Raw genomic sequence first — 24,450 nt, 5'->3', positions numbered from 1 at the left:
GATGCAGTCAGATTTTAGGAAGCACAAATTGAATAGTCTAATTGAAGGATGAATGATCAACAGGGGGGAAGATCTTTGGGAGGAGGAAGAAGAGATTGAGATCTGCCACCATTTCCATTTAAAACAACCCACGCCATCTTCAATCCCCAGCTGGTATGCAGCTCGAGATGACAATGCATGAACCACACTCCTGCAAAAAACATACATACAATCGGATATATGTTTATACGAAAGAAGCACAAATCTTTGAACCAGATGAGCGATTGAAGCTAACATTACGTAATGATATTAATACCTGGATTATCAGCTAGGAATCTGAGAGCCACCCAACCTCCACTGGGAACTCCAACTGTGTTTCTCTCCGGAGGATCCACCAGATTAAAGTTAGATGGGTCAGTGCTTGCATTGTAGTTTCCCATACCCTGACCCACTATGAAGAAGTTGAAGCCGTGCAGATGCAGAGGATGGCTCTCGAAGGTCGCAATGCTGGTGTCCTGCAGAACTAGCTGTACGCTAGTGTTAAAGGGAAGCACTTCGACTCTGGTGTCGTTGAGGGTCTGTGTGTTGTTAGGCGGCGTGCCGGTGTAGTTGAAAGGAAATGGCGGATTGTCAGGGAAAGTGGTATTGTAAACTCCATTGGACTGATTAAAGTAGTATGCTTGAAGAAGAGCGGTGGTGGGAAGAATGAAGGATATGTTGTTAATGGAGGCTGCAAATTTGGTACCGTTGGGGCCTTGACATGTCTGTCCTTGGGGACACGGATTTAGCCCCAACCCGACTGTGAATAGGAACTGTTTATCCATCTTCTGAGGGACAGCTGCTGCAGGAAATTTCGGATTGCCCAAGCTTCTCATCTTTTGGCTAAAATTGGCGGCAAAGGAGGTATCGTTGGGGGCTGGAAGCGTCGGTTTCATCATAGGAAGAGAGGATGAGGATGAATTAACTGCTGTCGCATTGGAAGTTACATACTCTAAAATTCCAGCACTGGTTGAGTTATCAAAAGCTGCTGTTCCCGTAGCGAATGGGCCTGCTAACATGAGGAATGTGGCATTGGGTGGCTGAGACATAGCTGTCAAGAGGACGTTGGTAGTCTGACCGGGAGTGATGAGAATAACATTGGTTTGAAAAGGCTTGACATACACAGCATCCGCTTCTACCACAGTCAATGTGTGGTTGGCTATTGCGAAAAACAGGTCACTATTGAGTGCAGCATTAACTATACGCAGTAGGTAAGTTTTCCCAGGGTTCACTTTGAGCCTGAATGTATCTGCATTACACAACACAGGAAACCTTTGTTACATTTACATTTAAACAAATGAACAATAGCGACCAGTCTAGTTATGTTTCATCCATTTTAATACCCCGCCCTCACCGTTGGTAGAGCAGTTATACATAAGTCCAGGGAGCCCGTTGATGGTATATGCATCTGACACATTAGCTTGCGCACCACTTTGCATTGCTTGATTGATAACAGTCTCAGTGTCTGCATTCCACCACTCCCCTGCAATTTGCAACACATTATCAACAGCAGTATTTTCATTGTAAATTTAGGACTATGTACGTACAATGGCAACACATTATCAACGAGTACTGAAGGGCATACCGAAAACAATAGGCACTTCCTGGTGTGGGCGAGGGAATGGGTAAGAAGCATTCTTCTTGGGATAGATGATAATGGGCCCATGTATGCTTGCTCGCAACCATGAGATGTGGGCATGCCACCACAGTGTTCCTCTCTGCCTTTTGACAATAAACTTGTACACATAACTTTGCCCGGTTTGAATTGGACACTGAGTGACATAAGCAGGACCATCCGCCCATCCAGATCTAAGCTGCCGAATTCCATGCCTGAGCGATTCATAGGAATTCATTAGGTGCACCCACTAAAGGGACATCAGCATATAATATTATTTTTATTAAGTAAATAACTGAGTAGCGGGAGCAGAAGAGATACCAATGTATGCTAATATTGTTTTTAACATTATTTGTTACTTTGATAACCACGCGATCTCCTTCTCGAGCAACTACTGGAGGCCCCGGATATTGCCCGTTGACAGTCAAGAGAGCTTTCGTGGTGCAAAGACGAGTCACATTCGTCATTTGGATCTGTGGATATTTAGAACAAAGAATCAATCACGGCTATCTGTAAAAATTTAATACTTTCCTAAACAATAAAACATTCAACTCATTCCATAGAATTATATAACCCACAGTGAAATTGTAGCGCCGTGTGATCACAGCATGTTTCGCTGAAACAAATTGAATAGTGAACCACAATGCCAAAAGTGGCAGCACGAGGCGGCCATAAAATGTCTGCATTGCTAGAATCGTACAATACTTCCTCTTTCAGAGTCTGATCACAACTTAAACAGGATAAAATGCCAAATTGTTTCTGAACTGAGATGTGAAAATCTGTTTCTTTGTGTTTGTATATATAGATACACGAATTAAATCAGCTGTTGTTGGGTAGGTTGGTAGGCAATACTGATATTTTAACACGAGTATAAATCGACATGAACAAGTATTGTTAGCAACTGTATTAATCTATTTCATTTTCTTGACTTTTAATGATTCACATGTACTCTTCGTCGTTTTTGTTTGTTATGGAGATAAGGTGGGGCTTTCTATCCGGAGTGGCAACCAAGTAAACGATTCGCCCGATGAATACACCATCTTTTCCATTGTCATTAAAATCCATGAAATGTAAACCTATTTTGGTATACCAACCACTGCTCATATTTTTGTTATTGGGAATTTTTGAGTTACTGGGTTCACATCCGTTCGTTCCAGACTGGTCTAAGCCTCCACTCCCGGTCTTCGAAGCAACATCGTTTACCCATGCGGGACTACGAAACTTTAACTCCTTTTAGCTTCTAGGATCACATGAAATGATTGCATGATTAGAATTTCAGTAAACATAAATCAAACGAGACCACTCCTAAAAACACTCTGATGTTTTCTCAATCTTCATTTATGATTGTCATATCTACATGATGCCAATCAACTTCAAGCATCCGATCTTGCTCATGGATGTGACGATATAGCTCCTATATATATTTTTAGCTCATTGTTAATCACACACCACACCCTAATTTCCCAATGGAAATTACTGAGCCCCGTTTTGGAGGTTGGTCTAATCCTCATTCATTTGAATTAGGTCCTATATTTGTGCATGTGTGGTCCCTTCATTGGAAAACCATAGTTATGTTAATAAGTGATTTGAGAGTGTTTGTTTTCGCATATAGATTTCCCTTGTGTTTCTCCCATGCCTGCGACATTCAGTCTAACCTCCTCACCCAAAGTTATGATTCCTAGGCTACCTTCTATGTTAGTAATTTGAATACACATGTAATTAGTGTTTATATGTCACAAATTAAATTTACTATAATGTTCAATGTTCATGTTTGTGGGTGTGCCATGAGGTCTTGTTTTGTGAGTAACAAGTCAGAATCAGGGCCAAGTGGCTAAATAAATTGGTTTGCAATCGATTTCATTCTCCTCATTTTTCACATATTAGTCGATCTAGTTGTGATCAATGTTAATCATAATATACATTCAAAGCCCTTATCCTAACCCATCTCATGTTCTAGTGAGATAGGGATTTAATAAATAAAAAATGATAATTGAAAAAGATTCTAGTGTATTATATGTTGTCACACAACCAGTGTTTCTTTTGTATCAATACATGTGGCTAGAGCAGATGATTAAAAATGCAATTATAATACTTCTATGAGTCTTGACATAAAATAATGGAGATATACAACTACAAAAATGTGCATTATTAAATCTTTACTATACTAATATAAAGTGCATCCATTCATTTACAATTTATATGTTCAATTCTCTATAACACTAAAAAAAATTACTATACCTTAGAATTGGTTTAGTGACCAATTATTTAAATGAACTACTAGTTCATATAGATATATCATTAGATCTATCATTTATTAGCGTTTAGCAACTCTTGGGAGACTTGGTACTAGGAAATTGTTAAATATTCAAGGAAAATTGTGATGTCCCACTCACAATTAACTATTATTTAACAGTCACATTCAAAAAATTGTGAAAAACGTTTTAGTAATTTCATTCATCACTCCTATAGGTCTAGCATGAAATGAAGTGAGGAAACCTAGAAAATATATTGCAAATAGAATCTAGATATTGTCTTAAGTTTATCATGATCTATGATAGTAACCACAAAAATAATTAGGGAAAAAAAACCCATTTCATTCATTTTTACTTCTTAAATATACGTCATTTTGGCTAAAATATATACCTTTGTGGCACTTGCAAAATTAAATTTGGTGATTGTAGGGGCTTATCAACCACTAATGGAATCACGAGCATTGCAAAAGGATAGGCGACATTTATTAGAGATATTTAGCATGCTATTATTCATTATATCTCTTTCTATAATTAAAATAATTATTTTAGCTACGCTTACTTGATATGTTAGATCTTTTTTCCTATTATGAACCATGTCATATTGTTGGCACAATAGTGAGCTTTTGAAATATGGACCACACTTTTGAATGGTTTGAAAACTCATACACCTTGTAATTCTTTTGCCTATGCATCTTTATTTGATTTTAAATGGTGATTCAAAGTGTTTCAAAGCCTACATGAAATCGATAATACCTATTCACATCATCTTCAGTTTAGAGCATTTCCCCTCACAGAATCATGTTGAGGATTTATAAGGTTCTTAAACCTTCATATTGTCCAAAACCAATACTTGCTTTTTTCTCTCTTTCATGTCAAATATTTTGTAAACATTTTAACTTGATGCATGAGACACTTCTTCATTGTTTGTGTTTGCATATTGAGAGTATTGAGGTAAACATCCCTTAAAGTAGGTGGATGGACGAAATCCTGACAAGTTGATAAGCATATAGGAAAGTTAAACTCCTAGAAGGAAGCATGGGGACCGAGGGAATCTTAAAAGTCCAACTTTAAAAGTTATTAAAAGGGCCTTTGAATATTTTAGAGGATTGAGGAAGGTATGAAGGGAAGGCCAAGTCTAAAGGTTGAAGAAATAGACTTAGAAAATGTTCAGAGGACAAGGGATTAGGATATCAATTTTAACAGGTAAATGGTATTTGGGATGGGAATGTCCAATGGTCCAACTTGAAAGACTCAATTTTTTTTAAAGGTGATGTATTAGGAGGTTAGGATTGACGAGAAAGATGTGACATAAACTGAAACTTTGAAACTATATGAATTTGGCAAACATAGAAAACACCGAGGAAATCAAGTAGAGAGCTCTCATACTTAAATTTTATGGAAATTTGATATTTTTTAATATATGAGGGGATTAAAAATAACTACAATAAGTTATAAATCATAAATTAATACCCACATAGATGTTTCTTAGATTGATTACAAGTAATGGGTCAAATAGGGTTAAACATACAAAAGGGAGGGGACTCAAGAAGTATTGTGGGATCACCCGTGAAGAGGGACAAGAACAAGAAGAGGAACAAGACACAAAAGGAAAGGAACGACAAAAATCTAAGTAAAATTAGAAGAAGAAGGTCAATGAGAAGGAGAAGGAAAAGTAGAAGAAAGGCAATAAGAAGAGGAAAAATTACATGAAATTAAAATATCTAATACAAATATAGTGTGGTATTAATAGTAGGTCAAATAAGAGTATATCACAGAAGATAACATAAAACATTTTGAAGAATAAGTATCTGATCATTATACCTATTTCATTATTACAATATATTACCCTTTTACATGAATATTGTGACAAAATATGTAGCTTGATAATTCTTCTTGCCAAAGAGCTTCCTTATTTTTGGCGCTAAATTTTTTTTTGATTTTATGGTACTTGAATATTCATGTCAAACACTATATTTTTTTGTTGGGCACTGGGGTCACCATTCGTATTTTCCTTGTTGACCTTGGTGGCCTCTACAATATCCCTTTTTAAAGTAATTAATGCATTTAATACACTGCATGAGTTCTATGAACACAAATTTCTAAGTTAGTTTAGTGCACTTGTTCCCTTGAGTTGAGTAGTCCTACAAAGTGGGGGAAAAATTTAGTGTCGTAAACTACACCTAGTGCATTAATGACACTTATGCAATAGGCTCGGTGTGTTTATAATAAAAAATAATAATCAAGATACTATCATTCCAGCATCATGGATTTTAAAGATGAAGCATTAGCAACCCCTAATCCAAATGTGGGATTGATTTGGTCAAATGGGAGAGTGGTGAGCATACATGTATGTAGCGCACAAACGTCCCGAAATGATTTTAGATTTAAATTGGATATATTCTACATCGAGCCTCTTTTGATGCATGTCCCTTCTTTTGGGCACATTCAAAATGGCTATTCCCACTCATTTTGAGCAGAAAAACTCTTCTTTCTCTTTCATTTTGCAACATTCACACTCTCGGATATCTATCTCTCACACTAGTAATAAAACTCTACCAAAATCTGCACTCATGAAAATAAAAAACAATTATTATCTTGCTTACAATCGTGCCATTATTTCAAGAGAGGGGTCTTTCCTATGTAATGTTTTCCTTTCTCTCTTATCTCTTGTATGTATTTTTTTTCAATATAACATCATGTCACTAGTCTCTAAATGTATTTATTATCTATTTGAATTAATCAAATTAACATTTTATCTCAAATAATAGTGGGTTTCCTCCATTAAGAAGAGTTTGTTTCTATTGCACAATCTAATCTTTTATTTTATCCAATCTATGTATCTAGTTGTCTATGGAGGTATAAACATAGAAACAGGGGTTTGAATAAGGCAAACCCCTATACAACCCCAACATGTTGCCCTATATGAGTGTGTGTTGGTGATGAATAGTTTCATAGTGCATGAGATTCTTTTTGGTGTGACTTTTGGTGCTTTTCTATTTTTTGTTTCTACATATGACACCGCAATGTGTAGATGTCCCTCTGGCACATTGGTATCCAAGGCTAAGGCTTCACCAGTTCATGGGTAAAGTATGCATTTATAGAGATTTCTTTTTCTATAATCAAAATATTTTGACTATTTGATATTCCTTTCTTATGTAGTATTTTATGTTTATAGACATAGTTTAGTTTGTTTCCTTTCTTCCATATCAATCTTCTTGGCTCACGAGAGTGAAAATTAAGTGATGTATCGAAGGTTGGTTTCCTACACAAGATATTTTCATCTCAACGGTAGTAAATACTCTCCTCTACACTCTCTTTTTTAAACATGATAAATATCTAAGAGCATTTGAAGAAGATTCCGAAGTACAATGGAGGCTTCATACATTCAATAAATTCCTTAATCTAGCAATTCCTTTTCATTTAAACCTCCTTCAAAATTTGAAGGATTAAATTGTAGCTTCAAATTAATCCAGGTGATGGCCTTGATGAATATCTCCTCTCTTTGATCAAGCCTGAGTTGATTCACATTATCTCCCCCTTCAACAGTATACTCTTTGACATTTTCATTGACGTCCTCTATATGGGCTCCTCTTCTCTGAGACATCTCCAATGTGTCCATTTTCCATATTAAACCTCTAACTATGTCTGTAATATCGAGCTCAAAGCCTCTTTGTCTTCTTCCTCTTCAACCCTTGTTTCTATATGTCATATTGGCTACCTATAGGTCTTCTTCTTGACACAAATGAACTTCCTCTAATCCTACTTGATGCATGCCAACTTACTAAACAGAATTTCAAATTGGGTATGGTTTATTATTAAGGAAAAAATGGTTTTGAAGGGATCTGAAAACCCTGAGTACAAAGAGCTGCAAATAGAAAACACATAGCCAAACAACAACACAAAAATTACCTAGAATACAGAACCCTAAAATAGTAGGCCAACAAAAGAAAATATAAAACCTAACACAAATTCTTCAGGGCTTTAGCAAACTCAACTTTCATTTGTTCCATATTTTGGGTAATGTTCATCAGATCTTGCAATTCTATGTTTGCTTTAGCTCCCTAGCGTTCTTGAGATGTCCATGGGTTTGAGATGATGGACCTACACTATCATCCTTATTCTAGTTACTCTTCTCGACTAGGTTGATATTAATTGAAATGTTGCCCCCAAACTTCAAAGCCTACATAGTCTACCACTGATTCACAAAAGTTTTATCCCCTTCTACATTGCTGTGAATGGTTTTAAGGCTCATGCTAATAGATTAGTGAGGTTATAATTAATTCTCTTCATCTTGGCTTCAATAGCCCAAGTCTACCTTCATAGTCTTCAAGTGAGCAACATATTTGGTCATGTTTTCTAAGATAGAGAGCATTTTGTCTTTTTCCTCATAAGAGATCACATTGTCAACAGGATCCCTAAACGAATATCGACCATCACCTTGCTCCAAAATAACCACTTTTCTTTTAATGGATTGGATGTTGATATTAACTTGATTGATTTCTAAAAAAGGCTCTTAGGAAATCCTAAACTAGTCTACTATGGCATCCCTATTAATACCCAAAAAATAGCTAGATTCCCAGGGTCACTTCCAAGGAAAGGGGACTATTTTTAAAGATCCCTAGGAAAGGGAGGATTATTAATTCTCTCTTGATTAGCATAATTAAAAGATCAAGGGGAAGGGGAACTCCCAAGAAGCCTTCTCCTCCACCCATCACATTCTCCCTTTCGCCCAAAAAATTCTCCCCTTCCAAATTTTGGTTCTTGTCAACCTCCTCAGCATCTAACTCCTCATCAAGTCATCTAGGAGAATCATGCATGTAAAATTATTTAATTTAACAAATCTTTCTTTTTATACTCTATTTAATGAGATTCTCTTTTTCTTCTCCTCTGACACATTATTCTTGTTTTACTTTGAGGAAGTTTCATCCTTTGTTTGCTAGTCCTCATCCTCTGAATCATCATCACATTCCCCTATATTTCTCTACATACCCTCCTTTCACACCTATTCACCGAGTGCAAAGGGGGATAACCTTGATATTTTCACTTAGAGGAAAATGGGAGGGCATTGAATTGTTCCATAATTAGAAGGATCGAGCCCTCATGAAGATTAGGGTTTCTTTGCTTCTTATTATGTTCTTTAATATTGGCTTCCAAGGATGATAAGAGATAGAATGGAAACAAACGAAGAACTTATTTCTAAAGTGTTTAAGCCGAGAAAAATGACCACCATAGATTTTGGTAAACCACCCATCTAAGGTAAAATATTGTATAAGGACCTTAGCCACACCCACCCAAAGGGGTTTAAGGGTGTCTACTTGGTAAGAAATGTTTGAATTGTTGACAAGATTCAACCCCTCTCCATATTTTAGAAAGGTTTTCACCATGGACTCAGAAGATTTTGCCCTTGAAATTGTTTGTTCCTTCCATAGGCAGCCCAATAAGCTCCACAATCAACTCCTTTGTGAAATCTGAGCTTTTATTGTCATTTCAAAAAAATAAAGTGCATCCATTATCTACCAAAAATCTTTGTTACCTTTGGATCAAAGCCATGAGGATTCTCTAAAAAGGGTGTAACCCCACATTAAGTAAAAATCCACAAATTTTTCTCTTTTATGTGCATTTCGTCAGAGGAAATGCGCTCCTATTGATGTCTCTCCTCCTATTATGGATCCCACATATAAAATAAAAAAGAAATGCCTACCCCAAAAACAGTCATAATCAAAGCCCTAAAAACCCCACCATGAATGTCATCAGAGGAAATGGACTCCTATTGATGTATGTCCCCCGCCATGATGGAGCCCACACATAAAATAACAAAGAAATGCCTACCCCACAATTGACCACCCAACAACATAGTCTCAATTGAAGCCCTTAAAAGCGCTATTTGAAATAAGGAAATATAAAAACCAAGAAACTGGGTACTAATATCACCCACAATCCAACTGGAAATAGTTAGCTAGTGAGCACCAAGGGGGAAAAATACCTAACTATCATCATTAAAACATATCAAATAATGAAGAAAGGATAGGTTGAAAAATATAATCACCCACATAGACAAAAACAAGTTAACCAAGGTGGTTAATATTGTTAAATATCCAGGCAACTGAGAGGGGCTTGAATTAGTTGAAAAACATAAATCAATTTCATGTAACCCTTTTGCACATCTGGAGTAACCAATAGAATTAATTAAGATAGATATAGCATGAAAACATAAACATACAACAAATCACACAATGAACACTAGATATGATGTGGAAAACCCAGAAAGCGAAAAATCACAGAGAATGTTAGTTCTCAATATAAAATATTGGTTTAGGTGACACCAGTTAAGGTAATTTTTACAAAGGGTTTCTCATTGTTAGAATACTCACTTCAAGAGGGCTCATTGCCCAGAAAAAAGGTCGACTACTGAAGAAACAAAAAATGAAAAGAAAGAATCCACCATTGAATCTCAATCTGAAACACCAGACTACTTCTGGTAGCTCAGTACCAATGCACTCTCACATATTGCCAAAAATCAGATCTTTCCTTTCCAATATCGCATTCAATAGAAATGCGACACTTTTTCTATATAAATTCATTTAGATCTTTCTTTTATATAAATACATATATACATGTATATATGTATATATATATACATGTATATATGTATATACATGTATATATATACATGTATATACATGTATATATATACATGTATATACATGTATATATATACATGTATATATATCTACATATATACATGTATACATATATACATGTATATATATATATGTATATATGTATATATATATATATGTATCTATACATGTATATATACATGTATACATGTATACATATATCTATACATGTATATATACATTTACACATGTACATATGTATACATGTATACATGTATATATACATGTATAGATACATATATATATATATGTATGTATATATATGTATATCTATGTATATATATATACATATATATGTATATATATACATATATATGTATATATATACATATATATGTATATATATACATATATATACATATATATATTGTCTCAAGGAAACATAATCTTCTAAATCGGCCAAGAGAGAGTTCTAAAATAGGTCAACACTAAACCTTATTGTGGTGGGAAGGAATCAGAAGTAAACCATACCACAATGGAGAACAATTGTCAGATCAAAATGTTACATCCATTATAAATTTTGGACCCGAAACATGACTTACACTACACCAAAGCTGCTACACAACCTCAAATTCTAGACTTAATCCAGACCCAAAAATCATTGCCCAATACAATGAAAATAAGAATGGAATCAAGATACACATGAATACAATTAATCAACACCATATCTAATAGACAAAAATATCTAGATTGACAGATCAACTCAATTAACCCATGTTGAAACATAACTTCCAGAGTACCAAAGGTTTCAGGAGTTCATCTTTTGGATCACCAACACCAAGGACATCAAAAATGTTGATTTCACATCCATCTGATAAACCTTGAAATCCTTATAAGCTACAAAAGCCAAAAGCATCCTAATTTCCTCCATCCGAGCAACCAGGCCATATGTCTCGTGAAAATTAATCTCTTCAATCAAAGTGTAACCTTTACAAACCAATATTTCTTTATTTCTCATAACATTTCCAGCTTCATTGAGCTTGTTCTAGAATACCCACTTTGTTCCAATCACATTCTTATATGTCATTTTATTAACTAGTTCCCATGTTGAATTATTCTCAATTGTGTCCAACTCTTCTATCATTACCTTCATCCAATTCTGATAATTGCAAGCTTCTTCTGTTGTTTTCAATTCAATCTCTAAAAGTTAACATAACAAAACTTGTTCTTGAGCTGCTTTGCTTCTTGTGATAATTCCTTTGTTTGTATCTCTGAAAAAACGGTCCACTAAATGATTCTTCTAAACATATCTCAATGTCTTAGATGTAGAAGTTGAAGCTTCCTAATCTTTCTTTTCTTCTTCTCCTTCTTCGATCTTCTCTCCACTTTTTCTGTCGGTCGATTCATCAGACTCATAACCTACCAATTTGTCAGACTCTTTAGAAATGTATTCATCAACCTTCGCATTTTCACTTTCAACAATCTTGTTTAGCCTTATATTACAACGCTGATATGCTTTCCTCTTTGTTGAATATCCTAGGAATATGCCTTCATCTTCTCTATTGTCAAATTTTCCAAGATTATCTTCATCTCTCCGGATGTAGCAGTTTCTTCCAAATACCTTAAAATATTTCACTGTCGACTTTCTACCATGTCATAGCTCATAAGATGTATTTCCATGTATTTTCTTATATAAAATTACGTTAGGATTGTAGACTATAGTATGAAATGCTTCTCTCCAGTAGACTTCTCTGTTGATCACTATTTTGGTTGCATCTTGAATTATTTGGTTCATCCTTTCCACTACACCATTCTGTTGCAGTGTTCTAGGGGAAGATGACTATTTTCTAATACCATGTCTCTCACAAAAGTTGTTGAACTCTTCCGAATTAAATTCTCCTCCTCTATTAGACCTCAAACACTTAATTTTTCTATCAACTTCATTTTCAACTTGAGCCTTAAATATCTTGAATTTCTCTAATGCTTCTAGCTTCTCTCTCAAAAATGCAAACCATGAAATTCTAGAATAATCATCAATCAACAACATGAAATGCTTCTCACCTTGTATACTTCTTGTTTTGGTCGGACCGCATAGTTTTGTGTGCACTAAATTCAACAACCTAGTGGACAAGTGCTCTAAATTATTTTGTATTTTCCTTTCATCTACTTCAAAGTTTACATTCTCTACAAATTTTGTTGGTTTGGTCGAACTCGGTAAATCTCTCACTACACTTGATGAGCTAATCTTCACCAAGTTGTCAAAATTGATATGACATGTCCTTTGGTGCCAGAGTCAGATATCATTGATCTAAGATAACAAACAATTGTTTGCATCTCCTTCCAAGAAATACATGTTCCACCAATCTTTTTCCCTGCTACAATAACAATTTCAGATTCTTTCTAGATCTCACAACCATCATCTTGAAAAACAACGTTGTAACCATTTTCACACATTTGTCCAACACTCAAAATATTAAGATGAAAACCATTAACATAGTAAACATTATCAGTATTGTTCTTTCCATCAAAAGAAATAGAACCAATCCCACAATTTGTGTTGTTTGATCATCTCTGAACCTAACAAAACTACCATCGTACTTTTCAAGTTTCACAAACTTACTTTAGTCATGAGTCATATGATTTCAGCATCCACTATAAATCAATCATTCATTTCTATCTCTTCTAACATGTACAACAGTAGCAACCACCTTAGGAATATCAATCTTTGTTACATCTCTTTTTACCAAAACAAGCAATCACCATCTTCATAATTTAAATCATCATCTAAAATACCAACATCATCTTTGACATAATAGGCTCTCTTATTAAATTTTCCTTTACCTTCTCTAGACCTTTGTCTTGAACCTTTTCCCGAACATCTAGTAGCAATGTGACCAATCTTTTCACATCTAAAGCATTTAAAAGGTAACATACCTTTGTATTTGTCGGTGTCTCTCTTCAGTTTTCTCACAAAGCTTGCTTTCGTCTCATCTAAAATTTCATCTTCTGGATCTTCGTTAGATGCTTTGAAGGTAGACTCGATCTTAGCTTTGTGTTTTCCAAGCTTACCTCTCTCAAATCCTAATAGAGTACCATAAGGCTTCACTCTTGTAAATTTCTTCCGATCATAGGTTTCTTCATTAGTCAAGATCTTATCATTGTAGCTTTCTGGTAGGGACATTAGAATCTTCTCAATTATGTATTCATCCAACAAGCTGACACCAAGTTCTCTGATTTCATTTACCGCACTATCAACCTTATAAAAATCGGTTGTTATATCTTCTCCTTCTTCCATTTTCAAGTTCTCATATCTGTGATTAGTTTTTATCTTCTTTGATAATTTAACTCTGTCACTTCCTTCATAGATATCTCTCAACTTTTTCCAAACCTCATGAGTAGTATTCAATGAAATAATCATTGTCAATTCAATCTTTGATAAAGCACTAAACATAGCATACCGTGCCTTTTCATTCACTTCATAAGCTTGAACCTTATCTAGAGTACTAAGACCATTTTCCGATTGAATATACTAAGTTTCCACTGCTTTCCAAGTGTTGTATCCCAAAGAGATCAGGTAGCCTCTAATCTTTAATTTCCAAAAACTATATTCGGATCCTTCAAAAATAGGAATAGTCAATTTATGTGCCATTGGATCAAGATCTACCTCAAGCAGATAAGCTCTTCTCCAAGTAACCAAATCTCTGATACCAATAGTTGAATATCCGAGCAACTGATAGGGGGAATGAATTAGATGAAAAAATTAAATCAATTTCTTCTAACCCTTTTGCATATCTATAGTGACCAATAAAATTATTTAAGAAAAATATAGCATGAACATATAAACATACAATAGATCACACAATGAACACCAGATATAACGTGGAAAACCCAAGAAGGGAAAAACCATAGAGAATGTTAGTTCTCAATATAAAACACGGGTTAAGGTGACACGGGTTAAGGTGATTTTTACAAAGGGTGGCTCACTGCTAGGATCCTCACTATGAGAGAGAACACTACCCAGAAAAAGGCTCACTATCGAAGAAATAAAGGAATAATTTAGAAAAGAAAGAATCCACCACTGAATCTCAATCTGCAAGACTGGACTGCTTCTGATACCTCAATACCAATGCACTCTCACCCATTTCCAACTATCAGATCTTTCCTTTTCAATCTCGCATATCTTCAATAATAATACCATATTTTTTTATATAAATTCATTCAAATCTTCCTCATATATATATATATATATATATATATATTATCTCCAAGAAACATAATCTTCTTAGTTGGCCAAGAGTGAGATCTAAAATAGGTCAACACTAAACATTCTTATGGTGGGAAGGAATGAGAATTAGATGATACCACAATGAACAATAATGATCATATCAACATGTTACATCCATTACAAATTCCAGAACCAAATCATGGCTCATACGCTACACCAAACCTCGAATTCTGGACTTAATCTATCTCCAAAAATCATTGCCCAGTAAAAAAAAAGAATGGAATCAAGATACACATGAATACAATGAATCAACACCATATCCAATAGATAAAACTATCCAGATTGCCATCAACTCAATTAACCCATGCTAAAACACAACTTTTATAGCACCAAACGTTCCAAGAACACATCAACTGGATCACCAACACCAAGGACATCAATGACAACCATTATGTTGACTTTGAAATGACAACCAGTGATAATCATCATCATCACATTTGCAACGAATATCAAGTTTCATATTGTCCTCAATGTTAGGGGGAAGAGGGTCAATCCCATTCCAATAAAATCCTTGTCTTTGGAATGCACCAATATTTTCAAAAGCATCCGCAAGAGAATTACCTTCCCTAAAAATATCATAAATATACAAACTATCAAAATCCTTGATAATGTTTAACACAACCTTCACCAAATATTTAATGGAACAACTTGAAGTATGTAATAAGTTTAAACAATTAATTATGTTGAGTGAATCATCCTCAATCTAAACCTTCCAAGAACCAAGATCAAGAGCTAACTTGAAGGAATTAAAAATAGATGAGGCTTCAGCCAGGTGGTTGGACTTGATTCCCAAAGGGAGTGCCATTTGCAAAAGGAGCCTGCCATAATCATCACTCAGCACACCCCACAACTAGTTGGCCCAGGATTCCCCTTAGCTGCCCCGTCAAAATTAACCTTCACCGAATCAAAAAATGGAGTAGACCATTTAACATTAGTTCTAGAGGTTTTAACATTTCCCAAAGTTCTAGAAATATCAAAATTTGAACCCCAATTAATAGGAGACTACTGATCTGAAGCATTAATATATATAGGAGGCAAGCCAAGATTAACATCCTTAAGTACAATCTAGAAATTATCCTTTACAACTGTACGAATCCTCTAAAACACCACCTTAAAAGGGAGAAGTACATCCCTAAAGACACAGTTGTTTCTCTTGTTTTCAGATCTACATAGACACATGAGGCATAATCAAAGACCAAAGTAAATTCAAAGATAGATTAAGAGAAGGAGGGGACCAGTGAGACCACATCTCCCCGACAGAGGAAAGGAAGACCCAATTAAAATTCTAGGTGGCCAAGATAAGAGACCAAAATTATCTGGTAAAACAACACTCCATAAAATGATAATTGACACTCTCTATTTATGCAAATAACAAAGAAGGCATTTATTAACAGGAAAAATACCATGCTTACAAAGGTTATCCAAAGTAAGAATCTTAGTTTGAATCAAGAACCAGAAAAAGATGTTAATCTTAAGAATCAACTTACAATTCCAGATTGAAAATCCCATAGAGAAAAGGTCAACTTAGGATGATAGGGAAGGGAAAAGGCTAAGGTGGAAAAAAAAAATCCAAAGGGTGGAGGCCCCCAAATAATATGATCTAGAAAAGAAGCCATGAAAGGAATATGCTAGAAGCTCAAAAAATTGGAGCTCACCTAGACCTCGATCAATCACTAAGGTTCCTTCGACTATCATTAGTAAAGTAATGCACCATCTTATCACCAAATTGGGCCAAGAAAGCCTCCCTAATTGGTCTAAAGGAAGGGACCTCGAAAATAGGGGAATCTCCAATCCACCAATCATATAAAAATTCAATGCTCCATCCATTCCCTAGAATCCATCTAATACCCTCAGAGAGAATACATATGGCCTTGATCAAATTATTCCAAAGCACCATCTTAGTAGGGTGAGAAAGAGCCTCCAAGAGTTGCCCCAAACCAAGCATGGCCTGGGCATATTTACAGCTATAATCTTACACCAATCCAAATCTCCAAAGAAAAGTCTTTGTAATTACTTAGCTGACAAAGCAACATTGAAATCCTCAAGCTTTTTGATACTCAAACCACTAGATTTATAAGGCAAGCAAACTTGGTCCAAGAAGCCAAATGAATACATTTACTATCTTCTGTGACAAACAAGAGAAAGCATTTCTAAATATTTTCAATTCTTTCATAAAAAATTGAGGGAGTTTTAAAAAGGTTCATAGCATACACCAAAATATTCTAAATCAAATCCTTGATCATTTGAACTTTACTCGCTTGACTAAGATGCATAACTTTCCATCTAACAAGTTCTGAATTGAATCTATCAATCAACCCATTCCAAAATAAATTATGAATCACATTACTATGAAGCGGGAGACCAAGATAAGTTGTAGGAAGATCCTCAATTTTACAACCCAAAATATCAACAATTCTTCTCTGTCTAAGAATAGGAGTGTTAAATAAGAATAAAGAGCTCTTCTCAAAACTAACTTTTTGACTCGAGTTAGATTCATACCTAACAATATAGGCTTCAAAGATCTTACTTCTCTAATTCAAGAGTATCTCAAAATCAAAGTATTATCAACAAATTATTAATGTGGAGGGCATATGAAATAAACTTTGAAATAAGCGAAGGTGGGAGAAGTGATTGTGGGGGCGGTAGGGCATCTATAGGGGAGGACGAGGACACTAACTCTTATGACGATGAAGGCAGCAAGGAGTGGTTGGTCGCAGGGCTTGCTATGCCAAATGGGTCGTTGTTTTGGGTGGTTCATTTTGTTTTTGGCTAGGCAGGTGTTATGATGGGCATGGACTGGTTTCTCCTTAACATAGCGGGTCTCCGTGTTTTTTCACCTTCTTTGTGCCCTATGGCGGTAGTTGCAATTCTTTCCTATGGATCTGGAGTGGTGGTGGCCTTTGGGTGGTGTTGGGAGGATGTTGTGGGAGTTGTAGATTCTCTCATGTCTTTTTTTTTGCTCCCAGGTTTGCTACTCTATCGTGCGTGATGGTAAGTGTGGGCTTGGTCTGTGATGAACCAGGATGGGAAGTTGTTATTATTTTTTTGAACAGCGCTAGTAGTTGTTTCTATTCTCCCTCCCTGTTCTTTTTCTCCCTTTCTTTCCTTGGATCTCATTGAGAACCCTCACCGGTAGTTGGGTGTTCGATCCAGGAAATTGCTAGAGCTTGGCTTTGTGCAGTCATTTTGGTGGGAGTTTTTTTTCTTTTGGGTGTGACCAGACCCTTGTTTATTTCCTTGTCTCATCCTGGTTGTGAGTCTCTTCTACTCTTCCCTCTTTTCTTGGTTCTCCGTTGGCTTTGGGTTGCCCTACTATTGAGGTGGAGGGGCTGCTTGTGTGTTGGGTTGTGCAAGGATTGCTTAAGCAGTGGGTCTTCTCTCCTCAGTGTCCTATTGAGGTGCCTCTTTCTCCTTTTGAGGTGGAGACAAGGTATCAGGGAGTGGTTCAGCTTCTGCGAACTGCGAATGGACTTTGTGTATGGTTGGCTTGATTTCCACTCTTGCCTATAGAGGTGGCTCTTTCTCCTATTGAGGTGGAGAGAAGGGGTGAGGGAGCTTTTTGAATCCTATTGATGCTCGTGTTGCTAGTTGTGGGTGCCTGTCAATCCTTCCATGGTGACCGTCACAGTTGGGTTTGGGTTTCCTTTATTAACCCAGCTTCATAAGTTGCTTTGTGGGTTGAGGGAGCCTATAAAAACCCTCTTGTTCTTTCCTTTAAAATGTTTAGGGTGGCTTTTAAAAACCCCGTTTCCCATATTGTTGTGTTTAGGTTGTTTTATTGTGATCTGGTTCCTGTCTGGTTGTTGGATCCGTGTAAAACCCATTTTTAAGGTTGAGGGAGCCTGGAAAAAACGTATTGTTTTTCTTTCATTCAGGGGTTGGCTGGATGCTAGTAGTACGCTATCAAGTTGTGGGATCCTCTTAAAACCCATTCTCAAGCTTGTGGGAGCTACCGATTCTCTCATGTCTATTTTTTTGCTCCAAGGTTTACTGCTCTATCGTGTGTGATGGTAAGGGTGGGCTTGGTCTGTGATGAGCCAAGATGGGAGGTTGTTATTATTGTTTTTGACAGCGCTGGTGGTTGTTTCTATTCTCCCTCCCTATTCTTTCTCTCACTTTCTTTCCTTGGATCACATTGAGAACCCTCACCCGTAGTTGGGTGTTCGATCCAAGGACTTGCGAGAGCTTGGCTTTGTGCAATCATTTTGGTGGGAGTTTTTTTTTCTTTTCGGTGTGAGTAGACCCTTGTTTATTTCCTTGTCTCATCCTTGTTGTGAGTCTCTTCTGCTCTCCCCTATTTTCCCGGTTCTCTGTTGTCTTTGGGTTGCCCTCCTACTGAGGTGGAGGGGCTTCTTGTATGTTGGGTGCTACAAGGATTGCTTAGGCAGTGGGTCTGCTCTCCTCGGTGTCTGATTGAGGTAGCTCTCTCTCCTTTTGAGGTGGAGACAAGGTATGAGGGAGTGCTTCAACTTCTGCGGGCTGCAAATGGACTTTGTGGATGGTTGGCTTTCTTTCCACTCTTGCCTATAGAGGTGGCTCTTTCTCCTATTGAGGTGGAGACAAGGGGTGAGGGAGCTTTTTGAATCCTAATGATGCTCGTGTTGCTGGTTGTGGGTGTCTGCCAATCCTTCCATGGTGACCGTCATAGTTGGGTTTGGGTTTCCTTTCTTAACCCATCTTCACAAGTTGCTTTACGGGTTGAGGGAGCCTGTAAAAACCCTCTTGGTCTTTCCTTTAAAAGCTTTAGAGTGCCTTTTAAAAACCCTATTTCCCATATTTTTTTTCTGGTTGTTTTACTATGATCTGGGTCTTGTCTGGTTGTGGGATCTGTGTAAAACCCATTTTTAAGGTTGAGGGAGCCTAGGAAAAACCTATTGTTTTTCATTCGTTCAAGGGCTGGATGGATGCTAGTAGTACCGTGTCTGGTTCTTGGAGCCTCTTAAAACCCATCCTCAAGGTTGAGGGAGCCTAGAAAAACCCTTGGTATTTTTCTTTTTTAATGGATAGGCTGGATGCTGGTAGTTTTCAATGGCCCAATTTGGCCAGTTTGTGTTTTCGATTAGGCTTAGGTTTTGCTGTTAGTGATCTGGAGACTCTGCTATAGGTTAAGGGAGCCTGGTAAAACCCAAATGTGTGGGTTGGGGTGCTAGTTAAACCCTCATTTTCGATTTCTCAGATCTATAAGGTGGTTTAGATCTGTTGATTTGGCCGGCCTTGTTTGCATTGTCGCTCTTTTGTGTTTGGCTCATGATTGTTTCATTTTGGGTGCCCTGTGTCTTGTAGCCTCTTGTGCCACAAGAGAAGTAATGTACAAACCTTCTCAGATGTTTTTTGGCTTTTCTGTTGTTGAGCTTTGTTGTATCTGTCTACAGCATCCCTTTGTTGGTGTGAACAAACCAGATTAGAAGAGGAGGGGGATAAACCTCTAAGCAAACCAACAACTACAACTTTAAAAATGAAACAGCTCAAGGCTTCAACCATAATAATAAAGAGAAAAGAGGAAATTAGATCCCCCTATTCGATACCCTTATAACTATTGAATAAACTAGAGGGGGAGTAATTAATCACCACCTAAAAGGTAGGAAGCGAAACAAATTGCCAAGAAATCTCCAAAAAAATATCTCTAAAACCAAAATCTTTAAGAACTTTAATAAGAAAACCCCAACTCACACGGTCATAAGCCTTCATAAGATCAAGCTTGAGGAGAATCCCTACTCTCGTTTTGCATCTCAATGAGTGACTGTTCTCGTAAAAAATTGCAATAGAATCAATAATTTTCCTCCTATGAAAAAAAAACATTTTTCTTAGGAGAAATAATCATTGAGAGGACCAGCTACAATCTTAAAGCCATAATTTTGAAAAATATTTTATAAATAGAGTTGTAGAGACTAGTCTATCTGAAAGTATCAAAATAATTAGCCCCCATGAAACTAGGGACAAGAACAATTAAATCGGCATTGAGTTCCTTGAGAATCCTTCTACAACCAAAAAATTCCTTAGCTGGATCATAAATATCTTTTTCCACAATCTCCCAGAAACATTGGAAGTAGAAAAAAGGAAAAGCATCTGGACCCAAGCCTTGTTATATTCAAAAGAGAACACCATATTTTTAATTTTATCATCAAAGGGGATGGAATTGAGAATTCTATTAGTATCATCTTTAATAACATTAGGTATAACATCCAAAAAAATTCTCCACATCACCACTCAGAGGCAATCCTTCCTCAAAGAGGCGATTGGAGAAAAAACTAGCAACTGCCACATTAATGTGCTTTTCCAAATCCAATAGCGCACAGTTCTCATTGGTGGACGAGATCCAATTAGAAGCCTTATTTTTAAGAGTGGAAAGATGAAAAAATATACTATTCTTATCCTCGCATCGCAACTATAGAGATCTCTCTATATTTGTTAGCATAATTCTTCCTCCTTTGAAATGAGGTTATGGAGACAAGCCAGCAAGGAATTTTTCTAGTCTAGGATACTGCAACTTTAACCATCTTTTTTGAATGGAATCTTACACAACCTTGAGATCCCTTTAAATGATTTTCTTCTCAGAAAAGATATGAACAAAACAAGTATCATTCAAAATAATAACCTTAGCTTTGACCAATCTCATTTTTTTAGAAACTCAAAACATAGTCGTATTGTTAGTCCTGACATTCCATCATTTTCTAATTCTATAGAACAGGTTAGGTTGCTTGAGCCACATTTTCTCAAAGTGAAAGGAAAAAAGAATTTCCTTCCAAGACAATCAAGCAAGAGAGATGGGGAAGTGATCAAATCCAATACGAAAGATCAACTAAAGGGACCACGAGTACAAAACAAAACAGTAATGGGTAATTAGGGCTCTATCCAATATCACTATAGTGTCAAAAAAAAAAATTAATTAATAATCAACACAAAATTTTAAATGAAAATTACAAACATTATTGACTAGGAGAAAAATAGTTACAGATGTAGAAATGAATCTCTATTTTTTTCCTTTTTTCACTTTGTCTTTGTTAACAAGTCGTGTCTCTTACATGCTTTGTTCTAAATCACTACTACATCTATCTTCTCAATCCATTTACCACACAACCCTAGCAGGCTCATCTATTTCTGGTTTTCCTTGTCCATGCTTCATATCCTTTTCCATGATCTCTACCCTGTCTGTATTCATGCACTGGGCATCAATTTCTTATCATCTGTTCTTTATTTCCTCCACACGCTTTTCTGGCTATCCCTTTGTTTTTGAATCTCATAGGTTTGATGTCTTCTACTCTACACACTCTCCTTCCCTTTGTAATTAAAAATATGTTGATCTTCCCACACAATGTTATTATTTTTCCTTACTCATAAATCCCTTTTCACCTTTCAGTTTTTCTCAATCATTTTGGCGCACCCTCTCTTCTTTTTCGGATTTCTATTTTGTTTTATTTTACATAATAATTATTTCCCATCTTTTCAAATCCACATGTGGCCCCACGCCTTCATTCTTATTCTAGTTTTTTTTTGTTTAACATCCAAACTCTTCATTTACCCCAGACACCTCTTCGCCACACCTCCATCCCACACTGATTGATATGCCTGCAATATGTTTCAATTATTTTATTTAAACTACCTATCACTTTAAACTTACTTGGACAATATTTCTTATTGTTTGTTCATTTCACCTCATATTTGACTCTCCTTAGCTTTGTTAGTGTTGTTAATTTTCTTCAAAGAATTTAATTACTCAAATAAAACACTTACAAACTTATAAGCTAAAATTTATCAAAATAAAGATAAGAAATGAAAATCCTCATTTTAATATTTCAAAATTGAGGTTTGGTGCAAGCTATTTGTGCCCCCTCCCAGATGCCCCTGCATCAATTTGTGTTTGATATAATTGTTAAAACATTTATATGTAACATATGCTTTATTTATTATGTAGTGAAAGCATATTTCAATTTCAATGGTCCTTGGATTATAATTCATATTATGTATGAATTGATTTAAATTATATGTATGTAGAATTTCAATACAAGCAAGTAGTTATTTGTGTGTGTGTGTGCATTTATTCCAATAATATGTTTTCTTAACTAGAAGAGATTCTATAGAGCCAAACCCCATCTCAAAACTCCACACCACAAAGCCCCAAACCCCCTCCACTTTATGAAGCTTTAATTAAGAGAAACAAAATATGAAAACATAGCCACATTATTGGTAGTATAGATTATTTCGCAATGAACTGAATAATTCCCATACATTAAATATTCAATACTGAAGATGTAAGTCATCATCGATTCCATGAAATAAGTCAATATCAATTGACGCCGCTGTAATAGTGGTATGTGCACTGACAATAAAAATGTCTATAAAGTTTTATGTGATAAATGAAAACCATATGAATATCAATTGATATCAATAGGTATACACCTTAACAATGATATACATCAATTATATGTTGTAGCTAGCTATATTTGTGTTATATTGTTGTTAAATCATTTATATGTCACACGTGCATTATGTATCATATACTGAAAACATATTAAAGTTTCAATGGTACTTATAAGATTACAATTCAAATTATATAGGAATTGAGTTAAATTATAAAAACAAATTAAATCATATGCATGTAGCATATCAATACAAGCAAGTGCAATTATGTGCATGTGTGGGGGGGAGAAACTAAATTCCAAGAATGTAGTTTTTATCTAGAAGAGATTCGACATAATGAATGCCCATCTCGGAGCTCTACACCACAAAGCCCCCACCCCCTCCGTTTGATAGAAGCTCTAATTAAGGGAATGAATAAATGTTCAAATATAGAGAGATTATTGAGAAAATATATTTTTTCACAATGAATTGAATAATTTCCATATATTTCATATTTAGTATTGAAGATATGAGTCATCATTAATCACATCAAATATGTTGATGCAAATCTAGATAGATTCTATGCATAGAAGGAGGAGAAGTGGTATTATAATTGAGATTAAATAAAACAAAGACAGATCTTTCATTTACATATCTATAAGTATGCCTTAATCCAATTATTTAATTAAATTTAACTTTTTATAATGCACTTAAAAACTAATTCAGAAAAGTGCTAGTCCTAGTACAAAATGAGGTAGTATCAGATAACAATCTGACAGAAATCATGAGAAAAAGGTTACAAACGATAGATATCAATGTGTTTTTAAAAGTTTCTTATAAATCTTACTATATTTCAAAATAGACTAAATTGTCAATAACAAAATTGTAATTTTTCTAATGATTCATTATACATTTTTTCTTATTTATTAATTGACTATTTAGATGTTGAAAAATGAAGATAATATTTAAGATTAAACTATCTGTCACAGAACAACATTATTTTCAATTAAGTATTCGAATGAAGAAATATACTGCTGAAAATCTCAACCATATAAAACAACAATAAATAAGTATATTATAAGGAAATGTGAATCTTACTGTTAGAAATTCTCTGCAAAACTTGTAATTTTAATTCTACCTTCGCACTTTCACTTTTGAAAGGTCCATGTGGAGATGTCTCTGTCATAGTAATTCAACCAAGGTCTCATCACTGATATATTCCAAAGCATACTTATTGATACACAAATATACTGATATGTTTCTCTTTATCGATCGTTTGCAAACTACTTTGGACCAGCACACGATTGGATGCAGTCAGATTTT

General features: G+C 35.5%; 1 protein-coding gene across 1 annotated transcript; it reads right to left on the bottom strand.

The window, feature by feature from the left end:
• Nucleotides 1-56: 56 nt before the first annotated feature.
• LOC131030672 (laccase-4-like) lies at nt 57-24,313 on the bottom strand. Its single transcript, XM_059215090.1, has 7 exons — nt 24,266-24,313; nt 2,212-2,343; nt 1,955-2,106; nt 1,604-1,848; nt 1,373-1,501; nt 296-1,267; nt 57-190 (listed from the first exon to the last, which is right to left on the bottom strand). The coding sequence occupies exons 1-7, from the start codon at nt 24,311-24,313 to the stop codon at nt 57-59; spliced, it is 1,812 nt and encodes a 603-aa protein (XP_059071073.1).
• Between the last annotated feature and the right edge of the window lie 137 nt (nt 24,314-24,450).

Source organism: Cryptomeria japonica, unplaced genomic scaffold (assembly GCF_030272615.1).
Source record: "Cryptomeria japonica unplaced genomic scaffold, Sugi_1.0 HiC_scaffold_59, whole genome shotgun sequence".
In the NCBI taxonomy this organism is placed as follows: Eukaryota; Viridiplantae; Streptophyta; class Pinopsida; order Cupressales; family Cupressaceae; genus Cryptomeria; species Cryptomeria japonica.
This window is presented reverse-complemented; position numbering and strand designations above follow the sequence as displayed.

What these genes read in the sequence shown, in the direction of transcription:
- LOC131030672 (XM_059215090.1), bottom strand. Translation starts at nt 24,313, where the DNA reads ATGACAGAGACATCTCCACATGGACCTTTCAAAAGTGAAAGTGCGAAG. An exon ending in AACAATATTAGCATACATTG is followed by an intron (nt 1,849 to 1,954) that starts GTATCTCTTCTG and finishes TGAATCGCTCAG; the next exon opens with GCATGGAATTCGGCAGCTTA. An exon ending in GGAAGTGCCTATTGTTTTCG is followed by an intron (nt 1,502 to 1,603) that starts GTATGCCCTTCA and finishes TGCAAATTGCAG; the next exon opens with GGGAGTGGTGGAATGCAGAC.